The sequence below is a fragment of the Mugil cephalus genome, chromosome 21, assembly GCF_022458985.1.
Source record: "Mugil cephalus isolate CIBA_MC_2020 chromosome 21, CIBA_Mcephalus_1.1, whole genome shotgun sequence".
In the NCBI taxonomy this organism is placed as follows: domain Eukaryota; kingdom Metazoa; phylum Chordata; class Actinopteri; order Mugiliformes; family Mugilidae; genus Mugil; species Mugil cephalus.
The window spans coordinates 8,806,326-8,828,183 of NC_061790.1; the positions used below are offsets into that span (position 1 = coordinate 8,806,326).

Here is a 21,858-nt window from a genome sequence, read left to right on the forward strand (position 1 = left end):
TGTGTATAGCTCATGATCATTTAAGTACAAGGTGATTAATGATATCCATTCAGATTCTCATTATAAATTATCAGAAAGCTTCTGTTTAAGGTTCTTTACACTCTACAGTGTTATATTTTAGTGTAAACTATTCGTTATAGTAGACACGGTTAAACAAGAAATAATTCCAATTCAGTTCAATACCACATGTCAGAAACAGTACTAAATAGCTTTTATCTCATTTTGAATTTATTTTTAAATATTTAAAAAAAAAAAAAAAAAAATATCTGTTGAGACAATCTTCCTCATGTGCCAAACCAAATGTTGAAGTATATCTCTTGAAATGTTTACTGCATCTGTTAAAATCCTTTCTAATTACGTAGTAGCAGCAAACTTTTTTTTATCCTAAACTATTTTGGACACATCTATGAACCGTTGAGACATTTCATGACCTTCCATCTTCTGAGCTTCTTCTTTCTGACATCCAACAATTTAAAATCTTTGGCAAGCCACTCCACGTGGCTCTCCTCCATTTCATCCATCCATTTTGCTTTGTAAGCCAAGGGGATAGATGGTAAGTTGCTTCACCCTTTTTGTGCCAGTGTTTCTGAAGTATTCCATCCGCACATCTTCATTTGGGGTCTCTGCTATGACAACAACAAATCAGTCAGTTTGTTCACGGGTCTAAAAAGTTTATCTTATCCCAGTGGCACTTTAAGTGGTCTTCAGAGACGTTTGTCTGCTCTTGGTTGTGGCTTACAGATAAGCTTTAAACAAAAACAATATGTAAGTTTGTGAGTTTATTTATTTTTTTCTGAATTGGCAGACTTGTTAAAATAATTTGTGTTGAGAACATATTTTCCAGTGGCGCAAACATACATGACGGAGTATCTTTTCCATAGGACCCTGAGATTTATTTCCACCGCACAATTGCAGCCATCATAAGAAACATAAAAATGGGAAAACAGAGTAGACAAGAAGCAGCCAAGACAGTAAAATACAGTAGCTCTGAGTCATGCACAGTATTTATGAAGCCAATTTATTTTATTGGTTAAAGTATTTCCATAGAAAGCAGAACACTGATATGCGCATTCTCTGTTAGTATATCACAATGCAAAACCAAGACTAGAAGAAGTGTTTACTTTTTAATGCTAAGTCAAGATTTTTGCTTTGCAGGTAAGAGCAGAAAAACTTCCCGTTCGAGTCGTTCTTCAGCGGGACTCCAGTCCCCAGACTACCCGACACTGCCCATGACTCTCTCCACGGAGGCTCTGCAACAGAACGGCAAACACCAGCGCACGAAGTTCCCGAAAAGCTTCTTCATCAAGCCCCTCTCCCTTAAGGGCTTCAACTTGCTGGGGCTTCGCAAAGCTCAAAGACGGTCTCCTATCCCAGCCAGCCGCAGCTGCGAGGATCTCGACGGCCCCCCACAGCCCACTGGACCCTTGAAACGCTCTCACTCTCTGGGAGACCTCCACTGGGAGCAGAAAAGTGACCTGAGCGTGGAGCTTAAGCCCACCAAGGAAGTACCCAGATCAGGCAGCGGTAGCCCCTACAAGGGCTCTGCAGATGGAAGTTCTCCATCTCAAAATGGGACTCCGCCAATGGTGAGCCCCAAAAGAAGAGTCGAGAGGCCGCCTCTACCTTCCCAGCTGCCGCTCCGCTCCCCTTGCCCGGCAGCCCAGTCCCCCAACCCTCCAGAACCCCTCTCTAGTTCCACTCCAAGTCCTCCTGATTCTAGTGCAAGCGGCGAGAGGGTCATCCGGACTCACCCCAAAAAGCCTCCCATCCCTCCTCCGGTTCCCGCCAAGAAGTCTAGAGAAAGACTGGCCAACGGCCTGCGTCACCCGCCTCTCTCCCTACCCTCCTCCCCGTCCCCCACAGCCTCACCTACCCACTCCTTCAACCGTTCCCACCCCAGCAGCCCCGTGATCCGGAGCAGCAGCCCCAGCCTCGTTGCCCCGGCCCTGCCCGCCAAGTCCCCGAGTACCCCGGCCAGCCCGTGCACCACCTCGTCGGCGTCGTCCATGGGCGAGGACTCGGGAGGCAGTCCGCCGGCGGCGCAGCCTCCATGGCTCTCAGATCTCGGGGGGAAGATGGCTGTCACAAGAAAGGCTTCCCATACCAAGATGAGTCCTGACCTGCTCACTCTCCTGGAACAACGGCTGCAGGCTGAGGGCATCGATCTTACCGAGGAGCCCTACTCTGACAAGGTTAGCAGAGTATCATGTGAAATATGAGATGGGAAAAATCCCGTCGTAGCTCTGACTGATAACAGAACGCATTTATTATCGGTTCATCTTCAACCAGACGCTGGTAAACATTTCTGACAGCTCAAGGAACGTGCTTCCCCCTGTAACTGGTACTTTTTGCCAAACGATGAATCCAGACACACGGTGATAATGTGGGTCATCTGGTTAAAAATATCACATCGTAGTTAAGTCACAAGAAAAACATTTCAAGTCAAATTTCCACGGTTAATGTGAAAATGGGCTCCAAGACACCTCAGGGCTATACATGGCGTCTGGCGTCAGGCTCTTACGGTTTAGTGCTGTAACATGCCTAACTTAACTCAGACATAATCTGACTGAAGCTTGGATCCAAATTGCTCTGCGTGTAGGCCAATAACATCAGCAGCTTGCTTTGGAACTTTATTTAAAAATAGACGCTAATAGAGACTTAAGTCTGTGTGTTTCTTTTCGTGTGCAGATGCCATTTTATGTGCGAGGGCATTTATTTGTGTGTGTGTGTGCGCGCACAATAATAAATATGCTGCCTGGAGCTGAGGAGGAAAGACTGTGGCTTGAGTCTCACTATGATGCGGTTCAGACTGTTAAGTTTATGAGCTGAATCTTACTGAAGGCAGACGGGGTTATAAAACCTTCTGCCGCTTGCCAGACCCCGGGCTGAAACCCTTAAACACGGCGGAGCCCCCGACGCTGGCAGCCAAACAACACATAAGCAAACTGACAGAGGCATCAGGGGACGAGGTGTGAAACGGGGCCTCAGAGCTCTGCTGGATTCCAGTTAGTCGCAAGTTGATTGACAGACGTGAGACACGCATTGTTGCCGCGGTAGCCGAGTGTGAATACAGCCTGCACAGGCACGAATAAGTGGTGTCAAAAGTCACGCAGGTAATTGGAGGAATGATGCAGCATATATCACTCTGAACATTGTTTTTTTTCTTCCTCTTAGTATTTAGCAATTATGAGCAAACCAGCATTTCAGCTCCCAGCTTTATGCTTAATGAGGGAAGTTAGTTGACCATCAGCTCCCTAGAAGCTCCTGCGGGCCACATGCAGCAGACCTGAATAATGAAAAGGGTCAAACAAAGGTCTCTTCCTTCTTTCGCCCGTCCTCAAAAGACCTCTGGCTGATCAAAACCAGCCTTTTCGGCAACCTTCCCAAACGCCATGTGTTCATACAAAGAGCATACATTCAGAAAAACTTCATCTTCAGTTTTATCCTTAAGTCACGGCTTATGAAATATTTCATCAGATGTTGGAATCCTGCAACTTTTTTTTGCACTTGCACACCTGATGAGAATTTAGATTTCTATCTTTTAAAATGTGTTCTTCCTTGCCGGGTAGCCACGTTTTAACGCTCCCCTCTTTGCCTCTCTCTTCCAGCACGGCAGATTTGGGATCCCCCAGCCTCTGGTGCAGCGTTACTCCGAGGACTTGGAGCAGCCGGTCAAAGACGTGGCCTCCACCATGGACCAGCTCCGGGTCAGAGAGCTCCGTAAACAGCACCGCATGGCTGTAAGGCAACTCCACGGAGACACTCGCTGCAACTTCATTAGAAACAGCTTTGAGCAACTTTAGGAATGCTGAAGCTTGATTAGAAAAAGAAGCGAGGCTGTAAAAGAGGCCCTGCGTAGCTTATTAGATATCTAATGACTTGGCTAAACATGAAGATAAACTTACCTCACATATAACTTAGAGGAACCACATATTTTATGCATTATTCAGAAATTGCTTGCATTGTACGTTGCCCTAAAATGAAACCACCATCTCTAGATACATCCAACAATGCATCTGTTTCTGTGGCATTAACGGCTTTTTGTCCCGTTTGTCCCTTCAGATCCCCTCTGGAGGTTTGACAGAAATGGGCCGGAAGCCCCTGTCCCTTAGTAACGTCAGCACGGTCTCCGACTGGCTCGTCTCCATCGGCCTGCCCATGTACGCCGCGTCCCTGGCGGCGGCCGGGGTCGACACGCTGAGCCGCGTGGCCTCGCTGACGGAGAGCAGCGCGTGGGAAGCCGGGGTGCGCGACGAAAGACACGCCCGCCGCCTGGTCGGCGAGGCGCGCTCGGTCAGCGCGCACAGAGAGGCGCAGTCCTAATCACGTCGGTTGAGTCAGACAACTCACCGGTCAGTACCGTCTCGTTTAGAAAAAAAAAAAAAAAAAAAAAACGGCCAGTAGGCGACAACGACAGCGCACAGGTGACCACAGCACTTCCTGTCAAAAGACTGTTTTTTTTTTTTTTTTTTTTGTTTTCTCTTTACAACTGTCTTTTCTCAAATGTTTACGGCATTGCGGAGTTTCTCCCAACAGCCACGACATCAGATGCCTTTTCGAAAAAGAAAAAAACAAAAGTAAAGACTGTAGACTCGCTCTGTGGGATGGCTTCCACTCTGAAGACACGCCCCAAGTCTTAAAGCAAAGACATGGATCTGCCTTTAAGGAAGATAGCACACTCTTTTGTAGGATGGACCTTTTTTAAAAAAGAAGAAAAAACAAACAAACAAACAGAAAGGCGGTTTATTTCCTGCGTATTTCATAAGTGCTTCATTTTCATCCCTTTGCGGTGGTGGCGAGGAGACACAATCTGAGGGTCTTTTTAAGGAGGTAGCTCGGCCAAAGCGATTTTTTTTTCTTTTTACCCCTTCACCTTCAATGTTCCATGGTTTCAAAAGACTTCACTTAACATCCGGACTTTTAATCAGCTACTAAGTACACACACCGACCCGAGGAGTAACAGGTGGCTTATTTTGTATCGTGTTTCTGTATTATAACGTGAATGCACATCTTAATTTTAAAACGACTTGTATGTTTGAAAGTTGTGTTCGCCTTTTGAATATCGCAGCCTTATTTCGAAGGCCCGCTCTCATTTCTAAGCTGAAACAGCCGACCTTTTGTATTTCATATTGTGCCGTATCGTGCTGCGTACCCCGGGTGCACACATCGCCCCGATATCAAGAGTCCTACTTTGTCTCGCTGTAGTAAACGCAATCAGCTTTCACCCAAAACCGTACATTCCCCAGTTTATTAAAGGACGTTTTTTTTTGAGTTGCCTTACCATTACGAACGAACAGCTGCAACAAAACGGGACACGGCCTGTAGTTTTCACTACGCCATGACTGAGACTGAACTGTGCCAAAGGTGCAAACCTTTCTGTTGTGAATGTGTAAGAGATATGTGTAAGAGATATAAGTGAGTTCTTTTTTTTTTTTTTGGAATCCACGCATTCATCCAGATTATTTCAGTGACGTGCTGTACATGGACCACAGAACGTGCTTCTGAGTGATCGAAGCTTGAGTTTAACCACGAGAAAACGCAAGCACGGCAGCAACAGACGTCGCCCGTTGAACATCTTTCGACGCGTTCGCTGTACATGTTGCAGAGGGGTGGTGGGATGGGGCGGGGTGGGGCAGGGGGGGGGGGGCTGTCATATCTGGAATTTATTGGACTTTGGTTACAGTGTTGAATTTGAATTACAGCTCAGTAATAAGCTCTTTGGGGAGTTTGCTTAACCTGAAATCGGTCTGAAGTCGGTTTTGAAACACGAAACCCGGTGAAAGCAAACTGAGACATCAGGGGAAAAGGTGACCTCCACATTCAGCACACACACACGCGCACACACACACACACACACACACACACTCACACATCAAGTCTTGATATTCAGGGAAACACTGAGTGGGGTCAGCCTGTTTAAGAAATGAAAAATAAAAAGAAAGAAATCTTTGGGCCAAATAACAAAACCAGAAACTCATTTTATTTGCACACCTTGCATGAAATGGAGAAGGCAGATATTTCTTTTGTGTTTAAAAAAAGAAAAAAAAAACTTTCTTCAGAGGAACTGAGCTCAAGACTTATTCCTCAGGTTTCATATTTTCAAATTTGACCAACTCTTATACCTAAATTTAGGGTGTTTCTTTAGCAGAGGGCGCTAGATAGATAGATAGATAGATAGATAGATAGATAGATAGATAGATAGATAGATAGATAGATAGATAGATAGATAGATAGATAGATAGATAGATATTCGATGCCTTTTTTCCTCCCCTCTTCAATCAAAGTGGTGCTCTGGGAAAGCGAGGATCAGGGTCATTGTTTCAACAAAAAAAAAAAAAAACTGAAAGACCCAAGAAGTGTTGTGTAAAGATTGAAAATACTGACACTGTAAATGCACTTTAGATGGTGAATCAAGCTGTTTTATAGACAAAAAAATTGGCTACATTTTCTTCGCGGGTCCGTAAATGGACGTCAGGTATTGTAAAGGGTTTCAGTGGGTTTATGCTGGTATTTTACTTTAGTTTTGAGCTCCCTTTCTTTAATAACCATTAATGAGTTAACCTGTCCCAGTTACTCACTTCCACTTTGGTTTTGCAGTCTTATAAAAAAAGAAAAATTAATTCTTAATTACATATATGAAATGCTAAGCAGAAGTTGCACATTCTGTATATGTAATTGATATTTAAATAACTTATTTTTGCTTTTTTTTCATATCAACTGTAATTAGCTGTACTATATGAATAGCAATACCTTCCTGCATAATGCATATTGCTCTAGCCAGTGAGGAACTACACTATGTATTGTAAAATATGTGTACAAATTATTTTATTTGGTTTTCATCTACCTAATGATTGTCCATATAAATTTGCTTGTGTATTGAAACAACAAAAGTAATGTCCATAACTATTTGTCATTCTGAAATATAATAAAAAAAAATTAAAAAAACTAAAATGTTTTCTTGTCTTGGCGCTGACCTCCTGATCGTCGCTGTTCACTCACACCAGCGGTGATGGAAACATGTGGGCGGTTGATTCCTTTTTTTAATTTATTTTAAAAAAAGAGAAAAAAAAAAGAAGAAACGCCAGACTTGATTTGATTAAAACACCTCAAACGTGTTATTATTTTATTCTTAGGTTTAAGACGCGATTTAACATAAAATTTTTATGTGGTTTGGTCAACAGAAACAAAAGAAAATGTGTGAATAGCAAACCCCTGGGCTTACTATGGTGTCAGGGGTTTGACAGGCTACTGAAAACCAGGGGCTTAGAGAGTCTGGCTGTGTTTGGTCTGTAAAGCCTCATTTAGAAAGCTATACACAGCTTCTCAAGACAACAAGTTCCCGCCGCAGGTTTGTTCAGCGGGGCCGACCGCCTGTCTGGCTCTCGTTGTAATGCAGCTGTTGTCACTTAAAGCACACCGAGATTCTCTGGTCTTATTCGTGTCAAATGGAAGCAGACCATTCCTCGCTATGAGGCGCATTGCCCAGAAGACGTGCATTTCACCCACGCCGCTTCAATCTCGTTTGGCGTCTGCCATTCTTCTGAGTGAAAACACCGACAGCTGAAGGACCCTCTGAAACGTTTCGTGTTTATTTATTAGCCCTTTAGTTGCCTTAAAACAGTTCAAACGACACGATCATTTTCATTTAGGAGCTCTGTGGTGAGCAGTTTGCCTCCCGCTCTTCACGGCTCGGCCCTCCGCTGATAGGATTGTCCGCGCAATTTAAAACATCCCAGGGGGAACGGATTGCCTTGAACCTTATCTGCCGCTGCTTTCTCGGTCATTATCCGGAGCCACTTCCCCCTGCTGTGTTTTCGAATGCATCCGCGCCATCCGTGCCGCTGCTTAAGAGGCGTCCAGGAGATGGGAGCGTAAACCTTAAACGCACCTTGAAATGACAGGATCGTCGCGTGCTTCGGCGACACAGAAGCGTGGCCACGTTAGGCCCCGAGAAGCGCCTTCGTTATCCCTCCTATTCTCCGAGCAGTGTGCCAATAGCCTGTGATGAATCTGCTAATCGATATGTCCTCCAAGGAGGGCAGGAGTAATTCCTCTGTAAAGTTTGTATGAAGCCTGATCCCTGAAGTGTTCTTTGGAGGCAAATCCAATCTGAATTCCAAGCCCTCGGCTAATCCCACTGCACTGTCTATAGATTATTAATATGGAAGGGTAAACCCGGTTAAGGAGCTGGTTAATTGTTGTGCCCTCAATTTTCCTTCCGCCTCTTGCTAATCCTAGAAGACTGCTTCTAGTACAAATGTAGTACACTGGCACGGTCTATCCCAAGTGTCCATAAAGGCTCTCGGTCTTCTAAGTCATGGTTCAAGAAACAGGTTCAAGCCCTTATCAGCTTCGGACACGTCCCGAGCCACTGATTTTTAAAACTGCATCACGTATTCAGACTGCTCACGTTGTGAAAACCCGGTCCTGGTCTGCGAGGACCACCAGTTTCCTCCAGGTGCCTGCACAGCCTGATGGATGGACGGCATACATCAGAAAGGTATCATACCACCAGGAAGAAAATTGGACCCACGTCCAGCACATCTGATTAGTCCAAAGCTGATTTACTGTAGTGACCTTGCAGAGATCTGTAATAAACTTGTGTGCTGCCTTCCTGGCTTGCTGGCAGGCCGGCTGGCCGGCCTATAAACCTTTAATTCATCTACCATTTTTGTGCCCCGCTTGCAATATGCAGTAGTGGACCATTTACAATGCATTTACCTGGGGAGAGCCCGAGCCACCGGGCGGGCCTCGACAGAATTATTCAGCTCTATTTTTATTGCATTTACTCTTCAAAGCCAAATCATTTTTCACTGCTGTAGTTGCTCCCTCAGCCACTGGAGAAAGTCTCTTGACGAGGCGGTAACGGTTTGCAATGGCCTCCCACGTGCAGGTGTAGTCTAATGGTGGGTTGTGTCCCCGCTGCGGAAAGATATACGGCTCAGTGTGAGGTTGTTACAACTGGCCTGAAGGGGCGGGGGTGGAGGGGGGAAAGTTTAAAACGCAGACGAGGAGCTCCTTTCCCCCGTACATCTGTCATCCTCGCCTTTGGTCTGAGGTGATGAGACAGCTTGTTCCGTTTTGTGACTACTTTAAACACAAAAAGGCGACACTTGGATGTCTCCATTCGATGTGTGTTGTTTGACGTGTTTATATTTTAAGATATTGAAATCATAATAGGTTTTTACCACTTAGGCGCATTTGTGATCAGCTTGACAACATTTTCTTAAGAGATGAGGCTACCACAACTGTGGTAACTCACATCTGACTGAATTGTTTCCTCAGACTTACTCTGTCTGTCCGGGCTGTTACCCATTAAACGCTTTATAATGCAGCCCATGACTCCTCGCAATTCTCCCACCACGAACGCTAGGCGCCGCTGTTTCGCGCACTGAAATCCAAACTAAATTCTCTATGAGGTGGAAGTTTTTCTTCTTTCCACGTTAAGTAATTTGACACCCAAAAAACGCCTCCGAGCAGAAGGATGGACCCTTAACTCGGCTGGAAGGACGGAAGGAAGGAACACTCATCCAGCGAGCTCAAACGAGCAGGGATCGAGGAGAAGCGAGACGTTGTGCGCAAAAAAAAAAAAAAAAAAAAAAAAACAAGCCCGTGGCTCCTGCAGCGGATGAGGTCTGGGTGCCTGCGCGTCTCCAAAATCAACTGCCTCTCTGCCTCAAATGATCTCAAAGCGACAAGTTCCACTTTCCACAGGCGGATGGGTGACTTTCCACGGCGCTTTGTGAGGAGGAGATGATGAAGAATTTCAGCGGCAGTCCCCTTCACTGCAACAACCAGACTTCCAACCACATCAGAGAGCGGAACAACAGAAAGCACGGCTTACTCTCGGCTCTACCGTTGCGAGTCTCTCTGCGGGGTTATGGTTTCTGCATGGCTACGTTGTTCCTCTTCTGTTTCGGCTCCCTTTTTTACCAGCTGAACGGAGGACCTCCTAAAATCCTGCTGGACATCAGGCAGTATCTTGGTAAGAACTTTTCATTTGACTCCGTCGGCGTGAAGCTCGTCATCAAAGATGTTCTTTTAATTAAAAGCTGCGCTGCACGTCTAGACGCACGTCTTTAACGGGGCGTTCAAAAGAAACGTTTATCCAAAACGGAGAGAGAAAAACTCTTTTCTGAAATCCATTAAACACCGCTGCGTCCCCTCGACCCCATTCACCCCAAATCAAATGTCTTGGTCCATCATTCATAAACCACCAAATATGATATGCGTTAACCTATTGCGTATCTCAGATACATCTCGGGAAGGGTGCAGTCAATACATGTAAATAATAACAGAAAAAAATATGTTTTAAATGCCATTTTATAATTCGAGGAAGTTCAAAAATGTTCAAATTTCTATATTTTCAAACCAAAAGCCGAGGAATGCACCCCCTTCAGAATATCAGCTATGACATGTCGGAGCATGATTTCAGAACCATTACGGTGACACAAACTTAGCAGCTGCTTAGATTGATACTGTACGCGGCTTGAGACTGGCACCTCTCCTTTGTACTGCCAGCTGGTGCGCTCCGGCCAGAGCAGCGCTCATTACGCACGGCTGGCACAGGCGGAACGAGGCGCAAAGATCGATAGAATGATAAAAGATAAATTAAATAAAAAATAGCATGACGCGGCATGAGTTCATCAATTGTCACTACGTCAATGTGGCTTCCTATTGAAAATGTTATGTCTTCGGGAGCTTTAAAAATAGTTTTCATGTAATCATGACTTGGCACTGCGAGGTTTCTGCCATTACGCTGTGGTGTCAAGAGTAATGTGGGGCTAAAAATGCTACGTACAGATGCCTCGGAGGAAGGTTGGTCTTTAGGACAAAAATGCACCATGAGCGAAAGAGCTGTAGTTCCAGTGTAGGTGGCTGATCTCGTGACTGTAAACCCTCCTCACAGAATCAGATGCCGACGTGATTTCCTATCAGCATGCATGTCAGTGCGCTGCAACTCCGGCCTGCAGCTGGAAAGTATGTGTACAGGAGAGTGCTTCTGTGTGTGTGTGTGTGTGTGTGTGTGTGTGTGTGTGTGTGTGTGTGTGTTGAAAGGAGGTTGTGTTCCTACCTATTTCACAGAGGGCTTAAGGCCTTTATGACGTGATAAACATCTGGAACAGAATGAGAGTCACTCACCAAGTCAGCCACTAATCCCGAGGGTCGAATTGGTTTCCTGCACACACACACACACTTGAGACACAGAAATCTCACACACTCACACGTGCCTGCGTGTACCCCTGCAAACCACAGCTGCTCGGTATTGCCATAAAATAAGCACCATTCAAAGCAGAAAGTTTTCTGCATCGCTGTGCAAAGTTTCTGCTTGGACATCATGGAGAGAGTTACTTGATTGTCTTGGTATGCAACAGTCACTACTGAAGCAACTTGCACTCTGATTAAACGTTGCAGCCCGATGCTGAATTTGAAGTCTCAGCAGTCGAGGCAAGTTCACTTGATTCTAAAATAGATGCGCAAAGTTAACAGGCTGCCTCTGAAAAGTGACCTGAAACCTGAAGAAACACACACGAGGTTCTAGTGCTCGGATGAGAATAAAAACACGCCTTCCTCAAAATACCAGCAGAGAGACAAGTATAGTCCCCCCCCACACACACACACGTCGTCATCCACCAACCTTGTGCGAACAGCGGGAGCGAGGAATCCCTCTGTTGGAGCGCCCGGGCCCACCTGCGTGTCGCGACCCTCGCCGCAGCTCTCAGAGACCCCGAGGATACGAGTATTGTCAAACACTGACTCCTCTGTGCTCTATTGACTTCTGGAGAGGGGGCGTAGGGTTGGGTGGGTGGGAGTTCTTATGTAACAGTGACACAATCCCAGTGTAGCACATCCACAAGGATCTGGATGAGTAATCGTCTCCGCTTATTGCGGTGTTGAGGCCGGGAGAGAAGTTTTGTTTTCAAACAGAAGGTTTTGACGCGGCGGAATTGGTGTTTAGATAAGTTAAAAGTTTTTGTGTAGGTTTTTGATCCCTGAGGTTTTCGTTTCTGATGAATTTCAGGTCATTTATTTAAGGTTTTAGGTCAGGAAGATGAATCTGGTTAAATCTGTGGGTTGGGAGACAAGAAGGTGATGAAAAGGCTTGAGATGTGGTCTGCTCATTGTCTTCAGTTTAAAGAAATTTGTGATCTTGAGTGAAAGAGAAAGAAAATCTGGGATGAGAGAGGGAAGATGCAGGGTTTTCTGTGCAGAATAATCCTGGCCCTGGGGTGCTTTGCAAGAAAGTTTGCAGGAAAGTTATTTTCACAATGAGTTTTCTTTCTTTTTTTCATATTCACCCCTGTCTTTGTAGGGTTTCTGGACAAGTGTTTATAGATGATTGGTGGATGAATTCATTCTCAAGCGGCTATTAGCTCACTCCGATGAAGACATGCTTTATGTTGGCACATTAGTTACTGTCGTTTACTAAAAGGTCTTAATATTAACATGTGGTCGAGATGTCAAGCTTCCAGCTCAGGATTTGTTTTACTGTTGCTGCGCTGTTCCAAGATGAAGGAGAGGGTTGCTGGTACAGTAAGTGATTGTGGTGCGTATGTGGGAGAAAACGGCGCATTTATTTGGCGCGATTACGTGTTAGATGTGTGTGTTTCTTTCAGTCGAGGGCAGCGCGGGGAGAACAGACCTTGTTTTGTTTGGCCCCAGAGGGAAGGTTGATGTCTTAAGGTGTCACTCAACATATAGTTGCAGACCTTTAAACCTGGATTTACGGCCTGCTCCCCACCGTATGTTCCCAGCCACCGACTCCGTCCGACACCTCCTCCGGTCTCTCGCTTTCTCCCCTGCTCGCGTACGTATTGATCCAGCTGCTTCGCCAGAAAAGTTGAGTGACGCGCCCGTGTGGCGAAAGATGCAGAATCCCACCTGAGCGTGTGGCAGTGATTCTCCCCAGACGTTTGACTTGGCCCGAGCTGGGAGGCGTCTGGCTGAGTTTTGTTTTTATTTTCGTGGAAAGGTGGACAGGTTGTTTCATCTTTGCAGGCTACGCCGGCTTCTCGCATGCCACGGGAGCGCAGCTCTCGGAGATTAAACCATGCTGAGGGACAGATTAGCTGTGATTTATGGGTCAGCCTCGGAATCGTTTTACGGAAGAAACCGTCAGCGTTCTCGGCTGAAAAGGAACCATATAAGTGGAAATGGGCTAGACTGTCGCAGGGTTTGAAGCCGGTGTTCAGGCAATTTTGCTTCCTCTCCTCATGCACCACATACCATAAATTTCTGCTGTGGCGTGTCAGAATGCTAGCTGACTCTCAGCGTGATCATGATCTCTGTGTCTGGGGATGCACTGATGGGAAAAGTAGCGCTGCTGCCTCTTGATGTTGCACGTCACATCGCGTTGTAGCTTCTGCGAGCCGAGAGAGAACAAAGCGGAAAGAGGGATCTAGAAATATTCTCTAATCTCAAATCCTCTACTTATTGAGGTGATCCTTCAGGTTTAGATGGGATACAGGGCTCACTCACTCCTTAGATATGTGGATAAATTTATCAGACTTCTCCGGGCACCCAAGTCCTCCCTGTGTTTGTCCGTTGTTACAGTCCCATTACGACAAATCATCAAGACGCCGTGCCGCTGTCAGTCTCTCACTAAACACTTCTTCTGCTTGTCAAAGGAACTCTATAACCCTAAAACGCGTGAATTTAACTTTGCAGAAGCTGGCCAGTAAAGCATTGGAGGGGATTAGACAGGTATGTGTGCGGACACAGAAGAAGCTTTCGGGAGCTCTCCACTCCCTCCCGTCAGTTTGTGTCTTATTTACGCCATGGCTGGTCAGGAAGTGGGTGAAAGCAAACTTTTTAAGTGAATTCAAACGAAGTTTAGTTTGGCCGGTGAGCACTAAGGAGACATGGTGCTTCAAATAAACTTTATATGTATATAAAGGAAAGATGAGGAGGGAAGTGAGGCGGAGAGGGAAAGGGAAAGCTTGTCTGCAGCGGAAATGACAGGGATATGCAGACCTCCAGCAGGATGTGGACATTGTGCAGTCCTGCTTAATGATGTTCCGCCTGACCGCTGAAGCATACAGGCAATGTAAATCCACTGACGATTTGCAATGGATGCAACTGACAGTACTGACAGTTTTGGCCTTAAGCAATAGATGCACTAATGAGATCATTATCAGAAGTAATGTTGTGCAGACAAGCTTCTTTTGCATGTATTATGTAGAAAACAATGCATACAGAATGTAGAATAATTCAGTTTGTTGTGTCAGTGCTATGAGTACTATGAATATATATAGAGACATTTATGAGGAAAAACACGTACCACAATATGTGCATGGAATATAAACATTTTCCTCAAATTCAGACACTTTGGTGAAGCAATGCTTCATATTCCTTCCCACAAATATCCACCCACAGATGTATTTGCCGATACAGAAATCATCAGGGGATCTTAATGTCCAACGAGGTGCATTTTAAGAGCTCGTCTTTTCTCTATTTCACATTAAACATTCAAATTTTCCAGCGCAACATAGCTGAAGACCCGCCAGTGAATCGAATGTCAGAAGCTATTAGCTCCACTGCCGGGAGCTGACCACCACTATAGCGGTAAATGCTTTGTTAAATCACAATAGTAATCTTTTTCTGTTTTTGCAGTGACCTCCTCTTCTCCTTCGCTTAAATATGATTGAAACGCACTGTGCCAGGCCACATCTGCATTTTCTCGGCGCGCACGCGCAGATGCACGTAACATAGTGAGAAAAGTGACACACAAACGCCACATATTCAGAAGCATTTTTGAGCGAGCCAGTCGTGTAAGTGTGAGTTTTGGAACGAACTCGACACTCCGGTCACACTCCATTACGCCCACTTCCTGTTAAAGGATATTAAAAACAAGGTCCTTTTTCAAAAATATCCCATTTTCTTCTTTAAAGTGACAGATTGAGAGACGCTGTCTCTTGTGCCCAAAGTGACAGAACCCATGCTTTGAGTTTGTAAAGTGTCAAAAGGAGTGGAAATCAAGCCAGCGCCAGTCAAGCTGCCACTCAGCTTTTTAAACTGACTAACAGGGATGCCAGGTGTGCACCAGTTGGAGCCTAAGTGAAGTTGGTCATGTGGAAAAATGCTTAAACCTCACTAATCTTTATTTGTGTTATTTACTCATTAAATGGTTGGAGCAGGCTGCAGGTTTGACGTACTTTCACGTGTAAGGGGCGGAGATCCAACCGACACCTCCAGCCAACAAGACTCATTAGGAGGTGAACGCGGGACATCTTGGCCGCGTCCTCTGTGTTCCCTGCGCCTACAGTATGTTGGTGTCGAGGTAAATTAAGCATTACCTCTTGCAGACCCCAAAACAACTTCAAACTGGCGTCACATCCAACTCAAATGCCAAAACAATCAGATGTCTTGCAATTTCCTCTGGGTTGGTAAAACAAGCAGCGCTCCCTGCTGAGTAGAGGTGAGCCGTGCTGTTTATTTAGCTTTCTAACGTGCACGCCAGCTTCTAATTGGGTTTAAGGGTCATTAAATTGATAATAGTTTTCACTTAATGGAAAATCAAAAGCCAGAATTAAAATATGTTACATGCATGGTGATGATAAAATATCACCATTTTTTTTTGTTTTTTTTGCATTGCTAATTTTCTGATTCATAATATTATTAAACAATTAAAAAACAAAATAGCTTTAGGTTGACCCCATCCTTGAATTATAGAAGCAATTAGCATTGCCAATTAGCTTCAGCATGCCTGAGAGGTTGCTATTGCCCTCTCCACAGAGACAGAGACAGGCAAACACTAAAACAACACTGGGTAATTATCTTTCATTAGTGCATTTGTTTTCGCCACATGAAAAGGGAGCAGATGGAAAGAAAATTACCAATGTGCCAATGCTGTTAAACTGTAACTGCTGTTAAAGGCTCGCAGAGCAATGATGGTTATAACCCAAGAGAAATCCCAGATTAACTTGTGGGCTGGTGAGTTATGCTACCGAATCTATGTCTGTGAAATGGCTTCAAATGCCGTACAAACAGCAGCAGAAGCAGAACTTTTTTTTATTATTATTATTTTTTTATCAGCAACCAGCAGAAAAAGTATGTAGCCCCTCAGACTGGCAAACTTCTATGTATTATTAATGGGCTGAATTAACTTGGTTGAATTAACCTGAAAAAGCTGAGCTAACATTTTGAGTGTGACACATATTCCATATTTATATATGCTAAGCTAAGCCAACGTGACACGTTGATCTTCCGTGTTCTTGAGTGAAGTTTCTAGGTGAAGGTACTAGGTATTACTGTTAGATATAGCCTCTAGCTAGCTGTGTCAAGCTGTTCATAATGTTTGTGTTAAGCTAGGGGAGCTGGCTGCTGTGTTCATATGTAATATCGGTCAACAGTACAGTTATATAAGCCCTTGTAGCCATTATGGTAAATGACTATTGGTTGTAACCTACACGACAAACTTCCATTTTAACCCTTTTGATGAATTCAGCCATGTTTTTCAATCTTTGGAGTGAGCCTAGCTAAATGAATCTCACATACTTAGGTCACGCTAAGCTAGCTTGAACTGTTTAACAGTTTAGCTCTGTTCATAGTCTTTGAAGTAAGTAAGTTGTGAAAAGTTAATACATTTATTAACTTACATTGGCCGCCGGTCATAATGAACAGAACACATGTAAATTCAAATCAATAAATCAAGCTCATCATATGAATTGCAGCCCACTCAGCTAATGGAATTTTCCTTACCAGCTAAAGGAGGGAGAGCTCAGACACATTTATCATAATTTCAAGCATAGCTGGAAAGATGTAACACATAGAGGTAGAAGATCAATATTTTACTTTCCTAAATCCTACTATCATAAAATGAGATGGCCTAGACAGAATATAAAAGGTCAATCCTATCCCCTCTCTGACTGGGAAGGTGGCAGTAATGCACTGTAAAGCTGTCTAAAACAGAGGTAACTGGACTTGTTTGAGGTTTATTGAAGGTGTCAGTACTCTTCTAAAGGGGCTTTTTCGGTTTTAAAAGAGTAGTGGGGAGCTTAGGCTGATAGTGAGCTGTCTGTCAACCGTCACAGAACATCAAAAAAAGAAGATCCAGTAGTCTTAGCTGATTGCATCCAAAGTTCTCAAACGCAAGTCTACCCACTTAGCAGCCAGTTGGTAACGCTTGAAGGCAGTTATTTTAGGTAAACAAGATCAGACCCATACATATGTGAATAGAAAAGGAATCATTGCAATTTCAATGTCTGCAGGACATAAAATCTGCAAGTGTACAGTCCAATGAAGATCTGCCAAAAAACAAAAAAAACAAAAAAAAACAACAACTAAGGTTTAAAAGGTGACGCATTGACTATGCATGTGCAGATTGCAGTGCCGCGATGTGTCTGTGAGTCATCCCGCCAGAGCACCTGAATAAGTGCCATAGTGAATTCATGTAAAGCAAGTCATGAAAAACAACAAATACACTCGTCAAGGCAATTACTGTCTGAAATCCGCCTGCACCTGCACCTTCCACCTCACAGTTGACAGCGCAACAACACGACTAGCAAGTTGGTTTGTTTTTACCTGTCCACCTGTGATGAAGCAGAGGTCATAAAAACATCACATGGTGTTGCAGGAACAATTCTGTTCTGTTCTGTGCATCTCTGATTTGTAAAAAAAAAAAAAAAATATTGTACAAATATGATGTGAAATTAACCCGTAAGCTTGAATAAGATTATAGCTTGTTCATTTCCATCTTTTATGTCCTATATGGTGAAGTATAAGGTCCCAAAGGGAGTTGTTAGAAACGCTGAGTTGTTTCAAGGGTTTGCCAAGACACTGATGATGGCTGGTTGTGGTCACTTTTAAGCCAGTGCCTGTGGTGGTATGTGGATGGGTGGGTGCCTCAGGGCCCACAGCCACTGGGTGGTACCTTGGTAGATGTTTTTGAAGAAAGGTGACTAAATACAGTGTAATTTAAAGTATCATTGCCAGAAAAAATAGAGCTCTTGTGAAAGAATTAGGTGTTGGCTTACAATATGTAAGTCAGGGCCCAGCTTTAATCATCTCGGCCCTGTTCAGTCAGAAAGACTTTTAATCTGAGCACAGCTTCTTTCATGTCAGCATTACAAACAGAATAATTGCACCCTGCAACACAAGCATTTTTGGATCTGCGTCCTTATATCTGCGCGCCCTGGGGTTGTTTGCCCGTTCGGGAAGCATCTTTGTTTACTTTGGAGAGTGTTACATTCCTCAATTTATTGCCACAGAACACTTAACATGTTGAGCGCTTGTTTCCTCTTCAACCGGCCACATTTACGCTCGCCGTCAAACAGCAGCCCTGTGTGGTCACTGGAGTCGAGCGGCAATTATTTTCCAATTTTATCAAACAACTGGATCCTGCCGTTTTTTTTTTTTTTTTTTTTGAACTGAGTCCAGGGTGGCAGCCCCGAAGCCAAGTAATTGGTTGTTATGGGACTTGTAAAACTGAAACATGTTGCCTGGTGGTCAGTGACATACCTTGTTCAAGGAACTCAGCCTATCTTTACTCCTAGCGAGTTTACCACAACTCTGTCTGCTCCCTTCATTTCATGGCAATGAAAAAGTATATAGAAGTTTAAAATAGCAGCGTTAAATACACAGCGGGCCAGATAGAGCGGCGATGCCCAGCCCATGTATTTAAAACCATTACGTGCTCTTTTGGGGAAATGTGTTGCATTGCACTTTTTATGTTTTATGGAGCCAAGGCCCTATTTGCTTCTGGAGTTGAATGAGAAGCCAGTTTCTCTCATGATTTCCACAAACACGCTATTTACACAAGTCGTCTCGCGTACATCCGAGTTCTTTAAAGCTACTCGAGTCAGTATTTTTTTTTTTTTTAAATTGCACTTCATAACAAGACTAAGTAAAAAGGCTCATTCACAGACAATCACAGTGTGGTTCATTTCTGTCCTGCAGAATTTTTTTACTCCCTTTAACTCATTGTTTTATATTTCTGAAACCAATTCAGTGTTCATTCACATAAATGGACATTTCCGTTATGAGATGGTGGGGACCAGAACTCTTGTAAAAGAACTGTGCAGGTTGAAATGCTGCATTATATAAGCCGAATGTGGATAGGAAAGAATTTGTTCATAAGTTCACCGTAGCTAAGAAGTTACCAGTGTTTCCCTGCTATCTTTTTTTTTCTTTCTTTCTTTTTTTAACTGCTGCTCCCAAATGGCCGATAAAAGAAACAATGGTAAGGATCCAGGTTTTGGACACTCGCTGTCATTACCCACTACAAAAATATTGGCTATTGGCTGCACTAACATACACAAGTTACTGTTATGTCTTGTCTGGCAGTATTTTGACATGAACCCAACTAACGGAGTCACATGCTGCAAGCATTTAATTACTGTAAGTTGTAAAAAATAAAAAAAATAAATAAGTTTTGTGAACAAGGGGAATTCTGCGGCTAAGCATTACAGACTTTCCCCTCGTCTCCTAGCTACAGAAATTACTCCAGCATACTCTCGGCAGGCGTTAAACGCTGACACCATGACTGCAAAATGAGTGTGGCAATAGGTGTGGGTTTTACAAACACATCAAAACCTTTGTAAGCCAGTGTACCAAAACACTAATTTTCTTTTTCTTTTGCCTCAAGCTTTTATGATTCTTTCATTGGCTCTGCACAGATCTGTTCACTCCAAACACCCTGCGAGATCCCGTACTTGTGAATACTTGTTTTTTTGTTGTATTGACTGTGCTTGCAGTTTATGCATACAGTATACACCAATCAGGCATAACATTATGACCACCTTCCTAATATTGTGTAGGTCTCTCTTGTGCCTGCAAAACAGTTGGGACTCATCAGAGAATGGACATGGGTCCTCTGAGGGTGTCCTGTGGTGTCTGGAAACAGGATGTTGTTAGTGGGAAGCTTTGGGTCATAATGGGCTGAGGGGAGGGGCCTCATCAGTGCATCCCACTTGACCTTTATCTCATCTAAAGCGCTTTTGTGTGTGCTTCTGTGGGGATGGCTGTTACCATCAAGGTGTGTCATTGCTATGGTGCCTGGTCTGGTCTAGGTGGGTGGTACATCCGCATGAATGCCAGGTTCCATCGGAAGCTACAATCAGAACATTGTATAGTCACAAGATCGTCAGTGTTATTCACTTCTCCTGTCAGTGGTTTTAATGTTGTGTCTTGTTTTCAGTTCCTTATCAAATTCCTTATCATACTGTTCTGCAATCTCCTTCCTGCGCTTCGAAGACTTTTTTCTTAGAATAGTGTGATATACTGCAAACTTTAGTTGCTTTGCAAGAAACCCTCTTCACACGAGTTAGAGAGAATGCACTTATTTTTGTTTGGTGAAAGATACATTTTACAGAAACGCTCCACATACCTGAAGGCCGTGCTAAATAAAGAAGAATCTTGGAAAGAGATATAGTAACACCTCCTACGCCCCAGCCAGTCAGAGTCTTATGCAACAGGTTCATGTTTCTGCCCGTCACTCAAGAAGTCATAACTATGCACTGAAGACAAAACACCGAAGCAGACAGGTGCACTTGGAAGTGATCGCCACGGGCTCCGGCGTAGACGCACTGTGACATTTTATTTTGTTGCTGACAGCTGACGCAGTGTAGTGAGTTCAACGCTGGGTGTTGGATGTGCGTCGGTAAAAGTGCGTTTTCTGTCAGTATTCCATAATACGAGTCATGATCTTGCTTTTAAAGTGCCTATATAGCTCAGTGTGGGTGCCAATTTTTTTTCCCATTCTAAGCTGCGGGGTGACTGAGGAAAGTTTTTTAAACTCTACATTCCACACTGCGGAAGGCGGAACTTGTTAACATCTTACCATCCCTGCTGGCATAGGGTAGAATGGCTGCAAAGAAGTAACTATCCATGCAGAGAATATGCAGATACATCAGGGCGTGTTACAGTTGAGGTAGTTTATTGTATTAAGGACAAATGAAAGGGCGGATGTTCAGAAGATGGCCTGAAAAGCATTTTTGAAATACTCGGGTGGAATGTGTTTGTCCTTGGTGTAATGTGAGCCTCACCTTTGCCAAATCTCACACTCTGCCTCAAGATGTGCTGAAATTCACCTTTGTCCCCCACTGCTTTTCTCAGTCTCCCTCCATTCTTTTTTCTTTTTTTTAACGCTTACACGCTTTTCTCTCAACACCCATTTCTTATGTGAGGACAGGAGTGCAAAAATGTGTCTGACGGCACATCGTACCTGCAAAAGAAAGCGAGAGTGTTAAAATCCGCAGCCTGCCATCGCCCGTCGCACTTATGAACCCCTCAATATATTGATCTTTTCTTTTGTCATGTTTACGCTCCAAACAGCTGATGCATTCATAGCTTAAAGCAGCAGGCCGGCGCGTACGGTAGCGGCACGGCTCTACGTAGCATTCGTAACCCTGTGCAAATGTTCTGGTCTGCAGACGAAACCACATTTTCCAGATGTTTTGACGAGACATCTTGAGCGAAAGTCCAAAGTTAACAAAGGCATTATCCAAAAACATACAAACGCCCTGCTTCCAAGAAGTTGCTCTTTTTCTCGTCCGGTCAAGACTGAGGTCGGGTCCTTATTCTCAGCGTAGGATCGGCTCCTCGCTGAGAAGTCAGCAGGCGTGGTTAGTGGTGTTAATTACATGGCTGGAGAGAGGCTGGTTGCATTTAACTCGTGCGTCTGTGCTTATGTTTAAAAGAGAGAGTGATGGACGGAAATTTAAGCGCTTCACTGTATTTACTTTGCAACCAGCCCGCGAGGTTCAAGAATGCAGAGTGGCACAATAAGCTACTATCTCCTCACACTTTAACAACGGGTCAAAGGTCACTTCAGGACCTCAGATCAACAGGACTTGAGGTTAAACGGGGAACTCTACAGTTCACTGCTATTTGTTACACACCGTGCCGTTGCTGCTTCTC

General features: G+C 44.2%; 2 protein-coding genes across 9 annotated transcripts in view; both read left to right on the top strand.

Annotated features, from left to right (window-relative positions):
- Window positions 1–5,231, top strand: part of sash1a (SAM and SH3 domain containing 1a) — a 155,486-nt gene extending 150,255 nt beyond the window's left edge. For all 7 annotated transcript variants that reach the window (XM_047573818.1, XM_047573819.1, XM_047573822.1 and 4 more), the window contains 3 exons: window positions 1,156–2,192; window positions 3,609–3,740; window positions 4,063–5,231. In XM_047573818.1, the coding sequence (XP_047429774.1) occupies window positions 1,156–2,192; window positions 3,609–3,740; window positions 4,063–4,323 (1,430 nt within the window). In that variant the 3' untranslated portion in view covers window positions 4,324–5,231. The remainder of the gene's footprint in view (window positions 1–1,155; window positions 2,193–3,608; window positions 3,741–4,062) is intronic.
- A 3,835-nt stretch (window positions 5,232–9,066) lies between these two features.
- The window catches only part of usta (uronyl 2-sulfotransferase a), a 52,761-nt gene continuing 39,969 nt past the window's right edge, over window positions 9,067–21,858 (top strand). Inside the window, exon 1 of one of the 2 annotated variants that reach the window (XM_047573844.1) lies at window positions 9,067–9,985. In XM_047573844.1, the coding sequence (XP_047429800.1) occupies window positions 9,754–9,985 (232 nt within the window). In that variant the 5' untranslated portion in view covers window positions 9,067–9,753. The remainder of the gene's footprint in view (window positions 9,986–21,858) is intronic. The other variant, XM_047573845.1, reaches the window with a different exon arrangement.